The 20,711-nt window shown below is 36.6% G+C and overlaps 1 protein-coding gene and 1 long non-coding RNA gene across 5 annotated transcripts in view; one reads left to right on the top strand and one right to left on the bottom strand.

The window, feature by feature from the left end:
• Nucleotides 1-20,711, bottom strand: part of SPTLC3 (serine palmitoyltransferase long chain base subunit 3) — a 146,470-nt gene that overhangs the window by 79,014 nt on the left and 46,745 nt on the right. For both annotated transcript variants that reach the window (XM_055304162.1, XM_055304171.1), the window contains 2 exons: nt 10,632-10,786; nt 9,854-10,002 (listed from right to left, as the gene is read on the bottom strand). In XM_055304162.1, coding sequence (XP_055160137.1) covers nt 9,854-10,002; nt 10,632-10,786 — 304 coding nt within the window. The remainder of the gene's footprint in view (nt 1-9,853; nt 10,003-10,631; nt 10,787-20,711) is intronic.
• LOC129496157 (uncharacterized) overlaps nt 1-20,711 on the top strand; it is a 64,713-nt gene that overhangs the window by 30,562 nt on the left and 13,440 nt on the right. For 2 of the 3 annotated variants that reach the window (XR_008661673.1, XR_008661674.1), the window contains 3 exons: nt 7,091-7,199; nt 9,751-9,839; nt 11,190-11,354. This is a non-coding gene — a long non-coding RNA (uncharacterized LOC129496157). The remainder of the gene's footprint in view (nt 1-7,090; nt 7,200-9,750; nt 9,840-11,189; nt 11,355-20,711) is intronic. The other variant, XR_008661675.1, reaches the window with a different exon arrangement.

Raw genomic sequence — 20,711 nt, 5'->3', positions numbered from 1 at the left:
AAGGTCTTGGGTTCTATTCCAGCCTGGCTGAACCAGAAACTCTGTAGGTGTTTTTCCAAGCCCTGCAGGTGATTCTGATGTAAGCTCAAGTTTGGGAGCCACTGGTTTAATGCTAAAGAATCCACATACCCTGTGGCAGGGTCCCTCCAGTAAACTGGAAAATTCAGTCTGATTCAGTGGGCCAATCTTGGAAGCCCAAAGAAATCTGTGCCTTCATTTTAGACTCCTATTGACTTTTAAGGAAATAATTAACCCAACAAATATGAGATCATTGTTGAAAAATCAGAAGATACTACAAAATAAAGTATAACCATCTTTATCAATGCAAATAGTCATGTAAAGTGTATGCTTAAAAATGGACTCATAATAAACATACTGTTCTATAACTGTTTTATCCTCTTAGCAATGTATTTTCCACTTTGAGAAAATGGAGGACTAGGAAGGCATACAGTTTATCAAAGGCCCTAGCTAGTTAAATGGGGGAGAACTAGGATTTGAACTCAAGTAAACTAATCCCAGAGCCTTTGCTCTCAACCACATTGCTGAGAAACTGCATTATAATTTTACATGGTTAAATAATATTATGTGGGCAGCCCGGGTGGCTCAGCGGTTTAGCACCACCTTCAGCCCAGGGTGTGATCCTGGAGACCCAGGATCGAGTCCCTTGTCAGGCTCCCTGCATGGAGCCTGCTTCTCCCTCTGCCTGTGTCTGTAAGCGCACCCCCCACCCCGTGTCTCTCATGAATAAATAAATAAATAAATAAAACCTTTAAAAAAATAAGATTATGTTAAACATATCTACCAAATATATTGTCAATTTCTTATTGTTGGAAAGTCATGTATTTTCCTAGTATTTACTATTAAGCATATTGCAGTGATTATTCTTGATCATACATTTCTCAATCACATATCTTTGAACACTTAATTCAAAAATTTTAAGGCAAAATTTCTCAAAATGACATTGCTGAGTTAAATGTTTTTCTTTTGATATATTTCAAATTGCCTTCCAATGTACTCTACCAACAGTATATAAGGATGCCCTTTTCTTTATTCCTTTGAAACTGTGGGATATTATTTTTTTAAGACTTTATTCATTTATTTGAGTGAGAGAGAGTACGAGCACAAGGGAGAGGGAGAAAGACTCCCTGCTGAGCCTTGGAGATGGGATCCTGACCTAAGCCGAAGGCACTTAACCGACTGAGCCACCCATGCGCGCCTATGGGAGATATATAAATATATATTTTAACTTTTAACTTTTGCCAACTAGGTGAGAAATAGTAACTCTATGTCTTAATCATTCTTTGATTATTAATGGGACAGAGTATTTTCCACAGGTTCATTGGCCACTTGTATTTCTTTTTTCTCCTTAATTGCCCATTTGTATACTGATCCACTTTTTAATGTAAAATTTTCATTACACTGTAACATACATGTAAAAAACGAAAGAAATTCTGAGTATTGAGCCTATGAAGCCCATATTACTGCATAACACACACACACACACACACATACACACACACCAATATAGACAGCACCCAAGAAGTCCCTTTGTGCCCTCTTCTGGTCACCATCTAGTTCCCCTGAAGGGTAACCACTTTGCTATGCATTCTCAGCAGGGATAATATTGCTCCTAAAGGAGGGAGGGCAGATAACTTACTCTATGTATATGGCACAGATCTCCATAACCTACATAAACAGATATTAAAATATCACAGGAGGGAGTGATAAAGAAAAGATTGAGAATATTATACTATCCTGATTGCAGTCTTGCTTCCTTTGAAGTTTCTCAGAATCTTGGCCCACTTTTTGAGATGTTCTTTTTCTTCTAGTTTGTAAGTCTTTACATGTTAAGAACATTAGCATTTTGTTTTATATTTTGCAAATAACTTTTTCTAATTTTGTTCCTCGACTTTTAACTTTGTTGGCATGGTTTTCACATTTCATGTTTCATGTTTAAATGCTTCATCTGGTTGGCTCTTTTCCATTATGATTTCTGGAAGTGCTTTCTCTGGTTCTCCTGAGCATGAGGACACAGTAGACTACTGAGTCAGGTTTGACATATTTAAAGGGCAAGTGTTTTTGTCTAGAAGTTGGGGTGGGAGCAAGCTGCCTTTCCTCTAACAGGGAAGAGTGCTTGCTTTCCATGGATAAGGGTGGCCTGTGTTGCATGGAGTCAGCCTGGAAGTCATTTAAAATGGATCCCTCCCACTAAGAGGATGTACTGCCAGGTAAAGTGGGTTAGGTATAGTGAGTTCTCTGGAAGGTCATTATGGTTATAGAATTGAAAGGTGATTATAAGTGACAAGCTGGAGAAGAGACTGTTGTGATCTGAATGTTTGTGTCTCTCCAAAATTCATACTGGAAACCTAACGCCAAAATGATGGTAATAGAAGGTAGTAGAAGGTAGGGCCTTTTGGAAGTGATTAGGTGATCACTAAGACGGAGCCCTCATAAATAGGATTAATGTCTTTATAAAGGAGGCCCCAGACAACTGGCTCATCCTTTCCACCATATGAAGGTACAACCGGAAGTTTCCCACATGGAAGAGGCCCCTCACCTGACTATGTTCCTAGCTTCCAGAACCATGAGAATTGAACTTTGTTGTTTATAAGCCACCCAGTCTGTGATATTGTTACAGCAGCCTGAACTGACTGAAACAGAGTTGTTACGCACATCAAAGGAACTACAGCCTGACAGTCCTAGCAGGGCCTTACCCAAGGAGTACATAGAAGTGCATTTTGTATTTGAATTGTTGGAGTCATTTTACTCTGTTCATTTGTTATTCATTCATCACTTCAGTTATTCATTCAGTTTCAGTTTATTTATGTAGTTATTTCTGGTGATCTTATTTATTATTCTTACATATAAGATTGTTCTTATATATTTCAATCGCAAATGCATTTGCAATTTACACAAGTGGAATCTACTGAGATATAATATGTGAAGTAGGAATCTAACTTATTTCCTTATGTAATCTGCCAGTTATCATAATACTAAATATGACATAATTGGTCATTTTCCAACTGATTTGAAACATTGTTCTTACTGTATACAAATGAGTATGCCAAGTGTCTGTCTCTAGACTTCCATTTAGACTCCCTACTTCTTCTCCCCATCTATTAATATCACTGGGATGGTGTTCAATTTACATATTCATTTGGAGAAATATTGATAGAAGTATAACACCAGGTCATTCCCTTCTAGGATTTGTTATCTCATTTTTTTCAAGTCTTCTTTTAAGACCTTTACTAAACAGTTTTAGTTTTCTTAAAATAGTCTAGACATTTTCAACATAATTTCCTAGATGTTTGCCAGTTTTGCTCATATTTATTAATAACAATTTCTCCAACATATCTTCTTATTGTTAATTATTGACTTTACCATATGAATTTAAATTTATTTATTTTTTTATTTATGGAAGCCACCCACCTCCTCCAGGGACCAGGCTCTTACACCCACCCACCGACCCACCCACATACACACAGTGTGCCAGTTACATGCCTAACTAGCCCCAGGTTACAGAAACCCCCGAGTATCCTAAATTGCCCTACCCCCCACTGTCTTCTCTGGTGTGCAGTCCTGAGCTAAGATACCCCCATTTCCCTTTCCTACTGTGTCCCCTTGGTTCCTTTTCTCCTGCTTCTCTCTTATTCCTCTTGTCCTCATTTTGCCTGCCATTGACAACAGCTTCCAATGGTCTGTCTGGAGTGTTCATGCAACCACGAATTGTCGTGTGTGGATGCATTTGAAATGTTGGCAAACAGGACTTGTCTACATGCAAGTAGGTCTTTATTGTTTTTTATTGGATATTTATTATTTCTAATAAATTTTTGATTATTTAAATATGTAAATTGGAAGAAAGTAGACCAAAACTCTGTCCTTCCTGCTTAGCTCCCTCTAACATCAATGGTGGCCCCAAGAAGAGCCCATGTAGAGGTCCTCTTTGTTCTTCACAGATCACAGCTTGAAGACCTGGGAGGTGAACAATCAGATCATCTAAAAATAATGGGTGGTTTACCTCTTATTATATCACTTCTTCTTATTCTGTCACACGGTAGTCATTCAATGAATATTTATTGGCTTAAAGAGTGAAAAATAAAATTATGTTGTCTAGGACTTCCAGAGGTTATTAAAAACAGTGGATAAACACATCTTTATCTTTTTTCTGACTTTAGAGTGAAAGTTTATAGTGTCTCAACATGAAATATAGTAGTCTCTTTGTTTGAAGTAGGTATTTTTTATTGCATTCTGGAATCACCTATTTTTATTCTATGAAAATTTGTACTAGGAAGGGATACTGAATTTAATAAATGCCTTAGTGTCACCTATCAAGATAATTGTACGTTTTCTTCTAGGATTTTTCAATGTTATGAATTGCTTTATTATTGAGCTAGCTATCCTCATAATCCCTGAAATGACTACTTGATCATGGTATCTTGTTATTTGAATATACTGTTTGGTCTACAATGTTAATTCCTTACATATTTGTTTTGCTAAGTAATACTGCCTTACAATTTTTCTTTTATTAAATGCTTGTTTGTCAAATTATGTTCAGCGGTTGCCAAGTCTGGTTGCCACTCATCAAAATCACCTCTAGTGACTTATTAAAACACAGATGTAGACATTTGTTCTTCTCTATTTCCTAAGTTTCTGTTTTTATTTTTAATAATTCAATATTTTTGCTTTCCTTTTACTCCTTACTGCATGTGTAGCTTAGTTTACTAGCTTCAATCTTTCTTCCTCAGTAAAATAAGACTATATATTTTCCTCAGTACACAGCTAGTTGGACCCTATGGTGTTCTCATCGTTTCTAAATATGATCTAAAAGTAATTTCATTTCTCTTTTGATTCAAGAGTCTCTTAGGAAAGAGCTTTGAAACCTTCCAGAGATTTTTTTAAAAGGTGAATGGGTGACGGGCACTGAGGGGGGCACTTGACAGGATGAGCACTGGGCAAATTGAAAACCAATAAAAAAAATAAATTTATTATTAAAAAAAATATTTCTAACTTTATTATTTATTTTTAGCTTTATTTCACTGTGATCCAATAATGTGACCTATGTAGATTTCACTTTTTGGAATCTAATGAGATTTTCTTCATGGCATAACATATACTCAATTTTTGTGAAATTTCACTATTTAAAAAGAAGTATACTTGTAATATGTTTAAGGCTCATAATTCAATATATAAATATTAAATGAAAATAATTACATTGTTAGTGTCCTTTATGTTTTATGTTAGTGTCCTTCCCTTCCCCCTCCCCTTCCTTCTTCCTTCTTGCCCTCTCTCCTTCCTTCTCTTCCTTGCTCCTCACCTCCCTCCTTCGTTGCCCTCCTTCCTTCCTTCCTTCTCTCCTTTCTTCCCTCATTTCTTCCTTTCTCCCTCTGTCTCTCCCTCCCTCCTTCCCTTCTTTCCTTCTTTGTTTTTCAAGGACTGAGAGGTACTTTGTGGTCTCCTATCACTATTTTATTTGTCTTGCTTTTGTTTCTAATCAGCCTGTGGAATGTTAAATTGACCCACATGATTTTCAAAGTCTCTCATAATTCATTGTCCTAATTTCCAGGTATACAGAAAAATAAACAGCCATCTATGTCGGTGCTGTGCTACTTGATGCATGGAGGCTATTGGAATTGAATCTGTCTTCATATGGACTCTCCACATAATTTTTATGAGTCTCTTATGTTTATTAATGACTAATAACTTTAAGCTAATCTGCTTTCCTGTTTGTTGGCATTTGCACCACACATTTAGGTTGTCTGTTTATTTTTTAAAGTTTCAGCTTGTTCTTTACACTTTGGCTTGATATGAAAAAAGAAGAAGCAATTATGCATTTTACTTTGCCTCAGAGGCTGCTGCATTACATTTTTCATTGTCAAACCAACATAATCAGATAAACACCTTCCATATACAGAAAAATTAAATCGTCCTTTCAAATAAAGAAATTCAAAGATCAATGTGGAGCTATCTTGCATAATGGAGATATTACTGATTATTGTTTGATGTTAATACTCAGACATCATGAACAATTCTCAATCCCGGTGCTGGAAATTTAAAACTCCATGTAATTTTAGAATCTGTAAACAGTTATTCAAGTGACTTTTCAGCTAAAAATCTGGAGGCAAGCCACCTTAAAAAAGAGTATGTTGAGCAGCAGTCTCTTCAACTTTTGATAAGCCATTCAGTCCAGCGTTCACTAGTTCACAGTGTAATATCACACACAACAATACTCAAAAATCTCTAATCCTTCATGGTGCATTAAGAAAGTTATTAGGAAAAACTGGGCTGTAATTACCAAAGATATAACATATAGCACACTGTTTAAAGGAGACAGCCCGGATCAAGTAGAATTCTAATAAAAAAGCCCCCATGAACACAGAAGATAAGAATGAAAAGTGTCAGGCATTTTAAATGCTTGATTATGACTCCAAATTGCCATTTCACTCTGCCTCGTATTTAAGATATCAAAAAATGTGCCATCCCCCAATCATCCTATGGAAGGTTAAATTGACCACAACACAGTCAAAGCCTCCCTTAATTCTGTATGCCACTATCGTTTAGTTGTACATGAAAATAAATAGTAGCACCTCATTTCACATGTTATAAGCAGCATTTGCAATCCTGTACATATGTGTCTGGAAATGTTTCGTTACTTACAGCTCAGCTGTATTTTGGGCTCAGTTCTGACATTTGCAGGTGCAGATTGGGCACCCAGGCTTACTCTTGGGCTCTTTATTTGTTGTTCTTTTTACTGAATTAACTTCCCTGTTGGGCACTGAGTACATTTTGGTGGTGGTTGCAGCAGGGAGGCAAGAACCAGGTGTCTGGCTGGAACATATCTTTCTACTTTTCATCCTTTGGAATAACTTAAATTTACTTGAATTTGTTTTTGATTACAGCATATAGTTGAGTTTGGTTTTTTGGCCAAATCTCAGTTCTTTTATTTCAGTGGGCAAATATGTTCTTCTCAAATATTTTTGTCCAAGATACCATGTGTGGTCTTCTATCCTTTTACTATGCTTTAAATAATTCCTCTTGATTTATTTTGTATTTAATTTCCTATTTTATGATTTCTGTATGCTTTTCCCTCCAGAACATTGGAAACTATTTTTAAAAGCTCCAGGAAACTACTCTTAAGTGACTAAATGTACCTAAAACTTTTACTTTGGGTTCCTCAAGAAGCATTTTTGGTTGCTAAATTGGTAAGCCTCTATATTCCCAAATTTTCATTGACAATCCACTGCACTGTTACACATTTTCGTAAGACTAGTCTATGCTTTCAAAGGTTAGTTGCATTTCTTGAAATAAGTGGCAATCAGAATTATGCCACTAATCCTTGCATGCTATGCTAAGGTTACTGCTTATATTGCAGAATACATTCAAGTGTATCCTGCTTATTTCTTTATTTCTTGATTGCTCCTATCCACCTTTGTTATCAGTTTTTCCGTTTGCCTAAAATTAAGTGTGGGTGGCTTCTATTTTCTTCTCTCACTGTTTCCTTGAAAACTGTTAAAATCGTCTTCCTAGAGCTTGAGCCAGAGACTAAGAGAAGCAGATAAACACTAAAAGCCTAGCCATTCAGAAGGTTGAGTAAGTGGAGAAAGAACTTACGCTGCAGAAAGTCCAGACTAGGATTTTTATCTCTGCCTGGCTTCTCTGAGTTCATTGAGTCTGCAGAATCAGGAACTTCTATTCCATATCTGGCTTCCATAGGAAGAAAATCATTAGCCTGTATCATGTTGCTTCCCTTTAGCTTCTGCTGCTGTGTCTGGGGAGTGTTCTGTCTCAAGGAGTTGGGAATCATCATCCTCAGGAAATGTGTTTTCTGTCTCGTTCATTAACAATCCTGGTGTTGGTGTCACCGGTACCAGAGAAAATGCCTCCAAAGCTTACTGACTCCATGTCTCTTATGACTGAGAGTAGTGTTCCAGTCTCTGCCCCACCCCAAATGGGGTATCATAGGTGACCCAGTTCTGCTAAGTCAAGTAGAAGTTTCCTTCTGTATTCTGCTTAAATTTGTAGCCCCCCTACCTCAAAATGAAGATAAGATGCCTTTCTTTTTTTTTTTAAGATTTTATTTATTTATTCATTAGAGACACAGAGAGAGAGATAGAGACACAGGCAGAGAGAGAAGCAGACTCCATGCAGGGAGCCCGATGGGGGACTCAATCCTAGGACTCCAGGATCATGCCCTGGGCCAAAGATGCCCAACTGCTGAGACACCCAGGAATCCCTACTTTATTTTTTAAAATTATTTTTACTTTGGTCTGTTATCTTTCAAAGAAATTTGCACAGAAATATACATATGTATGCATACTTAATAGCCTTTAAAAAAGATTTTATTTATTTATTTGACAGATTGAGAGACAGCAAGCATCCCATAAGATGCCTTTCTTAACAAAACTGAGCAACCACTTATAAAGTCTGTAGCTTTAGCTAAATGTTAACTGAATGTATGGATTTAAAAAGTTAACTTTGTTCAACTTGTTCTTTGTTACATGGATCTGAATAATTACATGTTTTTAATGCTCTTCTCTCAATTGGTTATCTAAGAGGGGCATGTGGCTCATTTTTCATTACTGGTAAAACTTTTTAGTAGATATACCTTGGATTCTTAGACTGGCCTGAAACTGACCTGGTAAACCATTCATGTATCATTGTGAACAGGAAACTGCTATCAAGAAGCTAGCTAGAAAAAAAAAAAAAAAAGAAGCTAGCTAGACTGGGAATTAGTATGGTTACTAAACTACTGGGGCACATCACTTAGTTACTATGATCCTCAGTTTCCTCTCTAGAAATGAAATAACATCACTTGTGCTGCCGCCTAGTGCAGAGGACTTTTGTGAGGAATAAATGAGATGATGTATAAGAAAACACTGTCAGGAATAGCAAGACACTTTATAGGAGTAAGCTTGTACCACTCTTTCTCCCTGAGGTGAGGAGGAGCAGAAATTTCAGAGAAAAATGTTTCAGCTAAAAGGGAAAAAAATGAACAGTCTGTTCCACCTTGCCCATTCATTCATCATTCACTTATGCATTCAACACAATGGACAACAAGACCAATTCAATCCCTCCCTTCATGGAACTTATGTTTTTAGTAGCAGCAATGGGCAATGTACAAATACAAAAGCAAGATCAGTGATGGACATCATTAAGAAAAGTCGGAGAAAGAGCAAAATCTAAACAAAAAGTTGTTCAATGGATATGCAATTTCAATGATGCAAGATGAGTAAATTCTAGAGATCTGATCTACAACATAGTGCTTATAATTAACAATACTACATTATGCACTTTAAAATTTTGTTGAAAGGGTAGACCTCATGTTAAGTGTTCTTACCACAAAAGGTGGAGACACAGAAATTTTCCAAGGTGATGGATGTATTTATTACCTTTATTTCCAAGGTGATGATTTCAAAGAGTATATGTATGTCTAAACCCATCAAATTGTACACGTTAAGTACAGTTTTTAAAAATATCAATTATACTTCACTAAAACTGTTTTTTAAAAAAGACAAGTCTTTTTTAAAAAAGACTAAAACTGTTTTAAAAAAAGACAAGGAAAGATCCAGAAAAGGACCAGATATAAGAGGCACAATAGTTGCTATTTTAGATAATGTGGTCTAAGGAAAGATTCATTTTTATTTATTCTGGAGAATTAAAATCTGTAATTAATATACTGCCTGGCAAGAGCATAATGTTTGAAATGTCCAAAAAGACCTTCATATACATTTTTTATTTTGCATTTTATAACAGCTTTTTGAGGTACACAGTCTAGAATACGATCTAGTTTTGAGAAGTTGCCACAAGGAATCTGAGACCCAACTGGACAAAATTTCAAAATGGTGAGCATACATACCCATTTCATGTCTGGTGCTGGCCACACCTAAGCCATACTCTTCTAAAACATCCTTTACTGTCCTCATAGATTCATCATAACTGGCGGCCAAGCCAAGGAAGTTATATGAACCCATGTTGATGACATCTTTGATGATTCTTCCAGTAAACCTGTAGAGAGAAGAATACAAAGGGCTTTCTCAATTAACATCACCCTAGTGCCCCATAAAATACTCTTACAAGGAGATCTTGGGTCTGGCCCAAATCATATATTTTCTTTTTCCTTTCTGATGTGCATTGCTGTCAACACAAAATGGCCTGCGTCCCTGGAGGACACTAATCATGGAATGAAGCTGGACAGAGCACTGGAAAAAGGTCTCCCAAGCCAAGGAGTATTACTTAGCCCTGGCTTTCCATGGGCATTTGGTTCTGTGACACCTGTGCTCTTGTTTAAATTCCAGCAAGGACTTTCTAGGTGAGAGAGAGCCATGGTCATCACTGTCTCCTTCAGCGAGAAGTAGAGGGGCATAATCTGTCAATAAAGCTGAAAAGACCCTTCCTGGCTGGCTTCATGTATACTGCACCTTCTGACACAGGCTTTACTTTTACTAATATAACATAGCCACCTTTGGCAATGGAATTACCGTGACCTCTGCCACTGGACTTATGAGGGCTTGCAAAGGGCTCAATGATGGAAGACTAGCAACTGTTTGGTTCATCAACTCTGTAACTTGGTGCCCATGCCAGGATTTCCTGGAAAGCATTTCTTTCAACCAAGCCCCTCCAGAAGGTTTCCTCACCTAAATGTCCAGTTGTAGTCATCTGACACCCTCTCCATCACATCAAACCGAGATCCCGGGGCACTGCAGATGGGCCGGTTCCAGTTGTCTCTGATTCTTATGTACAGGTTCCGTGTGTAAAAATTCTCAAAGTTTTGATAAAGCGGCACAAAATCCTGTTACAACAGAGGGAGCAGTTTACCTTTGATCTCCTGCTTTTTGTATTGTATTTGCAATTGAAGGCTGGAAGAGCCATGCAAATAGTCCACTTGCAAATAGTTTTTGAGAAAGGGCCCATAGGTAAAGAAATAGGTGGGTTCCCAGATAACGCTGTGGCCTCCATCTCTAAAGAACTTATATTTTAGTGGGAGGAAGTAAAAAATGTGGCACAGAAAGGTAGCAAAGACGATAGTGCAATACAAGATTAAGTCTCCAAATGAGCGGTAGACACAAGAATCCTGCGGGATTCCATCTGAAAAGTAACAATAAGTGTTTATGTCAAAGAAGGTTAGCTGGAAAAAAAGTTCTTGAATAATAATTTGGTCTTAACTTTTTTTTAACATGAATATCCCCACTCAGGTTTTCAGAAATGTGGATGAACTTGATATGGGACCTTTTGGCAAAACTCTTGGCAGTTGGCTGGCTGTCATATCGCCAAGGGCCTAGAAACTCAGTTGATGAGCTTGTGGAGACACCTGGCTTCACCCACAGTTGAATTAACAGCACTGTTGTCCTGTATAAAAGGTAAGCCATGCCCAAGAGTTTTGCTATCCAGCTGAGGCTCAAAGCAAAACATATGTAACTTTTAGCCATCTAACTCCTAAGAGCACAAGGCAGGAAATACAAGACTTTGGTCTAGGCCAAGTACTTTAGGCACTTGTAAGATTAGAATGAGAGGGAGAGTCACATTTTGGTGGAGGAATCAAGGTAACTTTACATATGAGGGGTCTCAAAGCTCGGCACTGAAGGTGGGATGAGATTGTTTTGGGTAGGGAGGCTTGGAGTCGGCACTCAGAATAAATGGGTCTGTGTTGGAAGTGTAGGGCGTTTTTTAAAAGAATGAGTAAAAATAAAACATAAGGCATATTTTGTTACTCTGCTCAGAATCTCTGAGTGGCTCCCACCTCACTCAGAGTCAAAGCCAAGATCCTGAGTGGTCTAATCACTGTTACCTTCCTGATACCATCTGCTACTATTCCCTGTGGTATATTAATGCTGCAGTATTCAGTTGGGCACAGAAAGTGGGAATCTTAAGTGTCTGTATGAAGAATTCACACATTATCCTGGAGGCAATGGGGAACCACTGAACAACTGGGAGGGAGCTTTCTTATTCTCCTATCCTCTTTGAGTTCTTTGTTCTCCTTCCTCTTATGGAATAGAGCTGACTTCCTGTTGTAACAAGGAGGACCAGGGTTAAGGCTTTGTGGAAGACCTTCTTAAGCTACTGGTTTGGCCTACTCATCTCCTAGCTGATCCATTTCAGAGGAAAATATATGGAATCTGCAGGCTTTGATGGCTTGTGGTTACATCCAAGCCAAGTTTGCTTTGCCACATCATTAGGTTTTTGGTGGCAATGGCATCATTTCTGGGGGGAAGTTGTGAATATGTATTAGAAAGAATGTTTATAACCACAATCCCAGTACATATTGGGGACTATCTATTGCACATGAATTTGGAGGATGAAAGCCAACTTTATTAGTTACATCTGAAAGTTGAAAATCTCTTACCAAATTAATTTATCCTCGAATAGCTAAGTATCCTGACAGAAGTTTTAATAAGATTTAAAGCTACATGGTTATGATAATTATACCCTTTTATATTCTAACAGGGAAATGGACTATTTTCAAGAAAAAAGGAGATTTGGTAATTTCAGGAAATTATTTCCAAATAATCCAAATATTTCCTTTTCCAAATTATTTCCTCTTTTTTTTTTAAAGCTGTTTACTGATTCATGGTTACTCCATATCCCCAAATGTCATTTGTGTCCTTCTAGTTCTAAATTTCTTAAATGAAATGACAACATTTAAATTCATACTATCAAGAGAAAATAGAGAAGTAGGTCTTTAGTACTATTTTTAGACTCTGAATGGAATTACAGTTTTAGATATTTTGAGAAATGTTACTCAAAATAGTTAACAGTTGGTTTAGGAAAACAGTTGGTTTTTGGAAGGAAAAAATAAAATATTATATCTACAATATTAAAACAAAATTAATTTCAACATAGAACCACAAGATGCACAGGATACCAGGGCAGAGGGGACATAGAAGTCATAGAGTTCAAACATTTGACATGTGAGGAAAATCAGACCCAGCAAGGTTAGTGACTTGAACTCTGGTCAACCCTCTGGCTTCATTCACTTTCCCAGCAGTCACTTCAGAGTGATTTCAAGCTGTCACCTCACTCACTTGTGCAAGCTTCCCTCCAAAACACCAGTTAAAACAAAAACAAAAACAAAGAAACCCCTCAAAACAAACAAACAAAAAAAACATGACCTATAATATGGAAAGCTAAGGTCAACAGATTGCCAGACCATAGAGGAATATCCATTCATTATAAGGAACTTGGCACTGACTTGAGGAAACAATCTAGGGTTTTTCACCAATGATGCCTCATAAAGATATGCCATTATGGCCTCTTAAGGGAAGGTGGGAAAATGTTCCATGTTGTCCAAACTTTCTGTCTTCTGGCTCAGAGATTTAGAGTTTCTACCTATATGGAAATGGGCAGCCAGCTTTTTCGTGAGATAAATGCTCTCAGGGCAAGATATAGTGATTCTAACGTATTCTGTGGGATCAAAGAAGACTTTCTAGTAGGTAATGATCTTCATATTCAATAATATATATATATATATATATATATTTTGTTTTAGAAATTAAGTATTTAAACTTCTCTGCCAAAGTGAGAGGCCAATCTTTTAATCACACAGAGCCATTTCTTTGTGAGCACAAACTCAGACCTGAAACACAAGCTCAGCAGTCTATGTGTCCCTGAGAGGGAACTGCTTAGAATTCAAGGTCTGGTTTGGGGAAGAATTGCCTTCTTTTACAGCACTGTCTTGCTCTTCCTCTGCACCTGTGAGTCTTCCTGCCTCTGCATGGGTGTATTTTCACCCCACCCCATTCCTTTGAGCACCAGTGAGGTTTCTTCAGGAGCAGTCAACACCTTCCAAAGGTCATTGCCCTCTAATCTCGGGTAAGCCTCCCACAGCATTTTCGCTATACCAGAAAATGAAACTGGACTAGATATTGCAAAAACAGGAGCATTGCAAGAGGACATATCTTTATCCATCTGTATATGTAACTTGTCATTTGGTCTACTCACTATCTTTATTTTTTTTTCCCTGACACAAATGGCTAGATGTGAGAGTGAAACTTGGGCCATAAGGACACAATTGTTTTTTTTTTTTGGGGGGGGGTGGGGTGTAGGAGGGTTGAACAAAATCTAAAAATGCAGCCACAAAAATATCTTTGTTTCAACTGCAATATGACAGTCTTTCTTTTTCCACCTTTAATCTCCTAGGATACTTTATAATTTTCCAAGTGTTAAATGTATTTCTATCCAATTTTTCTGGATGAGTCATTAGAAAGTCAGAAAGTTTAAGTGGACAAATTGGGAATTCCACCTAGTTCTAAAAAAAAAAAAAACAGTGCTCTTTTCAATACCATACTACAGGGTTAGGTGTTTATAAGGAAGTGAAGAAAACATATCCACAGCCAATTGTGAAAAATATTGCCAAATTTGGAAGTCTATTCCTTCTTATTTGATTTAACTACTTGCTTATTCAGTAGGAAATAGAACCATGGATTTGTAAGAGAGAAAAAATCATTATCAAGCACCAGTTATTAATTTTTGCCTACATTGACACTTATACTTCTGTTCTCAACTAATTAATTTTGTGTCATTATCAGAAAGGGAGACAGAACATGAAGACTCCTAACCCTGGGAAATGAACTAGGGGTGGTGGAAGGGGAGGAGGGCGGGGGGTGGGGGGTGAATGGGTGACGGGCACTGAGGGGGGGCACTTGACGGGATGAGCACTGGGTGTTATTCTGTATGTTGGCAAATTGAACACCAATAAAAAATAAATTTATTATTAAAAAAATAGTTCTAAAACATTTCCTGAGAAGACTGGTGTTGATATTCCCTACAGTTAGGGGAGTTTAAAGATAAGAGTCAATAACCATACAAAGTTGATAGGGTGATTAAATGGGAAGCTATATCTCTCTGTCCTCTTTTTATTGGGTTAATAAGTAAGAAGCAGTTATACTGTCCACAGGACAAATCACCTTGCTAGGCACCAGGAACTGAATGAAAGCAATGCCCCAATGTGGAGAGAGGGGGAGTCCACACTGCAAAAACACAAGCTACTGGTCCTGGCAATTCCTTCCATTTCCCTTCTTCAATCACTCAAGATAGGTGAACACATAGGAAAATAAGGATTCTTAAGTAAAAAAAGAAATGAGCATAAAACCAAGTCTCAGTGCTATTTAAGGAAAACTAGCGTTAAGAGGCACCAAATTTAACAAGCAGAAGAACTAACATCTAATGAAAAGACTTAATAGAGCAAACAGAAAAAGAATTTAAAATATATTCATCTTTTGGTACACACAACAGAACAATGCATCCCTTAAGAAGATAAACAGTTCAAAAGTATAAGGAATACAGCTGAAAGGCAGATTAATAAGCAAGACTAGTAAATTGACTGTTTCCCAGGCCATAATGAGAAAAGATAGAGAAAAAAATATGAAGGAAGTTAAGAGATATGTAAAACAGATTCAGAAGATCCAATATCTCTCTAATAGGAGTTACAAGATTGAAAGAAAGGAGAATAAGAAGAAGTGCAAGAGGAGGTAAATAAGGTAAAAAAAGATGGAGGAGGAAAGGCAGGGGGAAATTCCAGAAAGGAAGAAAGATTTGAATCTAAGGTATAAATGATCTCGCGGGTACTGGTTAAATTTCATGTCTCCAGGGATAAAGAGAAAAACTCAAATGTTTTCAGGGAAGGAAGAAAGGCAGTTTACATACAAGGGAATAAGAAATTCATTGCTTTTAGACTTTTGTAGGTGACAGTTTAAAAAGATTATGAAGGAAAATTATTATTTTTTTAATTAATTTATTTATGATAGTCACACACACAGAGAGAGAGAGAGAGGCAGAGACACAGGCAGAGGGAGAAGCAGGCTCCATGCACCGGGAGCCCCACGTGGGACTCGATCCCGGGTCTCCAGGATCGCGCCCTGGGCCAAAGGCAGGCGCCAAACCGCTGTGCCACCCAGGGATCCCAGGAAAATTATTTTGAACTTAGAATCCTGTACTTTGCCAAACCAACAATCAAATGAGAAAGCCATATAAGAACATTCTTATATATGTAAGGAGTCACAAGCTTAAATCCCACAGACCTTTTCTGTAATAATTGAGCAAGTACCTTAACAAAACAAACAATGAAATAACTAAGGAGGAAGATGAGATGCCAGGAAAAGTAGTGAGTAAAGAAACTAATGGACTATGGTTAGCCCAAGTAGTTTTGTGTACAAGGTATAAAGAAACAGAACCTAAAAATTAATAAATAAATTATACCCTGGAAAATGTTTATGCAAAAGAAAGAAATGTTATTAAATTCTCCTGGAAGACTCTCATTACTGAGAAACTGTATCTAATTCTATACATATATGTTAACATTAAAAGAGAACCATTAAAAAGAAAGCCGGGAGAAATACTACGTACAATTTCCTAACAGTGACAAGGAGAAAAAAATGCAGAACAAGGAAAATTCAATCAAATGTATCAAAGATATGAAAGGAAAAGTATTTAAAATAAAAAAAACAGAAAATGTAAGAATAAATGTTAAATATAAAGATGGCAGGAATTAAGAAACACATGAGTAATTAAAGTATTAGGTTTACCCATAAGGAGTTGCCAGTTTATTTTTGACCTACAAAAACAGCAATTTCACATGACTCAAGAAAGTAATTGTTCATAGCTTATGTTATTTTATTAAAACACAGAAGCTTTCACATTTGATTTTAAAGAAACCTATATGCTGCTTATGTAAGGGCTACATTTTCTGAAGTGATGAAGACTGAAATAAAGAGATGGTTGTTGAAGAAAAAGCAGATGTATATTCACATCAGACATGACAGAGTGCAAGGTAAAGCATGATAAAAGGAACAAATCCACCAAAAACTATAAAAGCCATGACTCATGTATCTGACAGTTACACTGAAATATATAAGAAAAAGAAAAACAAATCCATAATCACAGTGGAAGACATTAACACACATTTATCAGAAATGATAAGTTTGAGAAGAGAAAAAATAAGTAAGTCTAGAGGATTCGAATTACATAATTAGCAAGTTTGTTCTAATACACTTAAAATTCTGCAGTTTTTCATGGCACACATGGAAAATTACAAGAAATTTCAATTCAATCCAACAAACTGAGAAGCTGTGTGTGGCAACTAAGGAGAAGTATTCATTAAGGTGGTAGCATTTGGAGTTAAAAATGAAAATAGCTTTCCTATATGCCATCCATAACTAATTAGATATGGGATAGAGAAAAAAGATAATATTTAAATATTATAAGAAAGTATAAAGAAACAGAACCTAAAAATTCTTCAAATTCATCAAAAACTCGTACCCAAACAATGACTGTAAGAGGAAATATAAGACCTTAGAATAAAGAAAATTATAAAATTTTATTAAAGGACATGAGAAATACTGAAATAAGTGAAGAGACATATCATGTTTCTAAATGAGAAGACTAAGTATTAAGATGTCAAATTTTCCAAAGTTAACCTCTGCCTATAGATTTAATAATATATTACCAATTAAAATGGCAACAGTCTCTTAAAAAAATTCAATACCTAACAAGCTAACTATAAAGTACACACAGAGAAAAAAGCTTTAAGAATTACTTAAAAACTTACAAATTTACCTAAAAAATAGACAAATAGATCAATAATTCAAATTAGTGGGGGGATCCCTGGGTGGCTCAGCAGTTTAGTGCCTTTGGCCCAGGGCGTGATCCTGGAGACCCGGGATAGATGATCCTGGAGACCCGGGATAGAGTCCCACGTTGGGCTCCCTGCATGCAGCCTGCTTCTCCCTCTGCCTGTGTCTCTGCCTCTCTCTCTCTCTCTCTCTCTCTCTCTCTCTCTCTCTCTGTGTGTGTCTCTCATTAATAAATAAAATCTTAAAAAATTCAAATCAGTGGGTAAAAAATATCTGTTAATGATATTGAGACCATTTAAAACTCTCTTTTAAAAAAGAAAGTCCTCCTCACATGAAAAGATGCTCAACATCACTCATCATCAGGCAACTACAAATCAAAACCACAATGAGATACCACATCACATCATCTGTCAGAATGGCCAAAATTAACAAATCAGGAAACAACAGATGTTGGCCAGGATGTAGGGAAAGGGGAACCCTCTTACACTGTTGGTAAGAATGCAAACTAGGGCAGCCACTCTGGCAAACAGTATGGAGGTTCCTCAGAAAGTTAAAAATAGAGCTACCTTATGACCCAGCAATTGCACTGCTAGGTATTTACCCAAAAGGTACAAAAACACTGATTTGAAGGGGCACTCCAATGTTTATAGCAGCATTATGAACAATAGCCAAATTATGGAAAGAGCCCAAATATTCATTGACTGATGAATGGATAAAGAAGATGTGGTACACACACAGACACACACGGACATTACTCAGCCATCAAAAAGAACGAAATCTTGCCATTTGCAATGATGTGGATGGAGCTAGAGTGTATTATGTAAGTCAATCAGAGAAAGACAAATATAATACAATTCACTATATGTGGAATTTAAGAAACAAAATGGATTAACAATAGGGGAAGGGAAAAAAAAGAGAAAGGAGGCAAACCATAAGAGACTCTGAACTAGAGAATAAACTTAAGGTTGCTGAAGGGGGAGATGGGTGGGAGAGGGGCTAAATGGGTGAGGAGTATTAAGAAGAGCACTTGTTTTGAGGACTGAATATTATATGAAAGTCATTAATCACTAAATTCTACTCCTGTAACCAATATTACACTCTATGTTAACTAGGATTTAAATTAAAACTTTTTAAAAAGTCCTCATACCTCACACAACACATAGAAATAAGTTCTAGGTGAATTATGGATTAATGGATAAATGCATCACAGATCATAAAAGTACTGAATGAAATTGTAGGAAAATGTGTTTTATCTTTAAGATGAAAAAAATGCCTTCCTAAACATAATGAATCCTCCCTCCCCAAAGAGCAAAAACTAACAACAACAAAGAAAACCCAAAGATGTCTGATACATATGGCTTAAAAATTAAAAATTTAAGTATGGCTAAATAGAACATAGAGAAAATTAAAAGCTACAAAACAGAATTAGAAAATTATTTAAAATTATTTAATAGACAAATTATTCATATATGAATATATAGAAAAAGTTCATCTAAATCAGTGAGAAGAAATGATTTAATAAAATCATGAGCAAGGGATATGAATAGGCAATTCAAGAAGAGTGGGTATAAAGCACTAGTAATCATATAAAAAGAAGCCCAGTCTCACTGTTAATCAGGAAAATACAAATTAAGACAAGAACAAAAAATGTTTACCTATAAGACTAGCAAAAGTAAAAAATGCATTGATCATATCAACATATCAAGTGCTGGTGAGGAAGTAAGCTCTCCTAGGTACTGCTGACTGGAGTCTAGCTGGGCAAGCTTTTTTGAAAGGCAATTTGCCAATCTCTCAGAAGTTAAAATATACATTCCTTGAACCCAGAAAGCCACTTCTAGTAATTATCCTCGAATAAATACATATGCTGTTCATTGAAGAATTATTTGAAATAATAAAATAATAAAAATTGGTAATATAAATAATCATATATACACATTATGGAATACCATCATGCAAGTATTTAAAGGAATGAGGTAATCTTGGACTGACATGTAAAGATCTTCAAACATAGGTGACAAAATAGTAAGTCACACAACAGTGTGTATGATACAATCCCATTTATGTTAAGGGAAGGACAAAATGGGTGCAAATGAGCCTGTATGTAATTAAGTGCACAAAAAAGGACAATTTTGCTCATTATTTCTGTAACAAAAGGGAAAGGAAACAAAAGACACAGGTTTGAGAAGGGGCTCTTCATTAGGACTTGTCATAACCCACTCATTTCACACATTGGCTTAGTAATACTTGGTGTACATAGCAAAGCTCTACCTTATCAAAATCAATCAACTCTGCCTGACTACTATTTGTAGATTCCTTCTTGCAAAGGGAAGCAAAGGAATTAAAAAATGATTTAACGAACATTTTAATGACACAGCAGAAGTTTTGTATGTGTAACATGTATATATATATGCATTTATTTGGATGTTCAGATACACACATCCAAATAAATGTTGACCTGAGTATTCACTGTGTGGAGGCTGTGATTTGATTTTACTGATGATCTTATTTCACAAAATATTTCTAGAGCTATGATTTTATAGAGTTGTCGTTCCAATCTATGGCATATGCTTCTTTGCTAGAAACAATCATAGAAAATATTCAGCCCTTGTGAGGCCATATTTGCTTTTTAGACACAGCCAGAAGGTATTTGGAATGGAGCCTAGTTGGGGGGATTGGGGATTTCACTGGCCATCAATTTCTGCTGCATTCAAAGCTATTGATTTAGTGAAATTTAATTCAAGGAAGTGAGGGAGTGATCATTTGTATACACAGGAAAGTTGGAGGAGGATTGTTCTAAACGTTGGTTTCTAAGTTTCTGCATATGAGAATCACCTGGGAAGCTTTTATGAACCCCACCAAGGATGTACCACAAACCAATTAAATTTGAATTTGGGGTATAAGCCCGGTATTAGCTTTTAAGGCTTCTCAGGTGATTCCAATATGCAGCCAAGGGTGAGAACCCTTCGTCTAATATTACCATCTCACAAGCTGCTGGCTAATTTGTTAAATTCCCAGGGAAACCCCAATGAAAGCTCTCTGAGTTTGGGCTCGCCCAGGTCCAAACAGGAAGACCAGTGCTCAGGCCATCTGTTTGCTTTGGACAAAACTCAGATCCAGTGACCTTAATGGAACCCACCCTTCGAAATACTC

This window comes from Nyctereutes procyonoides, unplaced genomic scaffold (assembly GCF_905146905.1).
Source record: "Nyctereutes procyonoides isolate TBG_1078 unplaced genomic scaffold, NYPRO_anot_genome, whole genome shotgun sequence".
Taxonomy (NCBI): Eukaryota; Metazoa; Chordata; class Mammalia; order Carnivora; family Canidae; genus Nyctereutes; species Nyctereutes procyonoides.
This window is presented reverse-complemented; position numbering and strand designations above follow the sequence as displayed.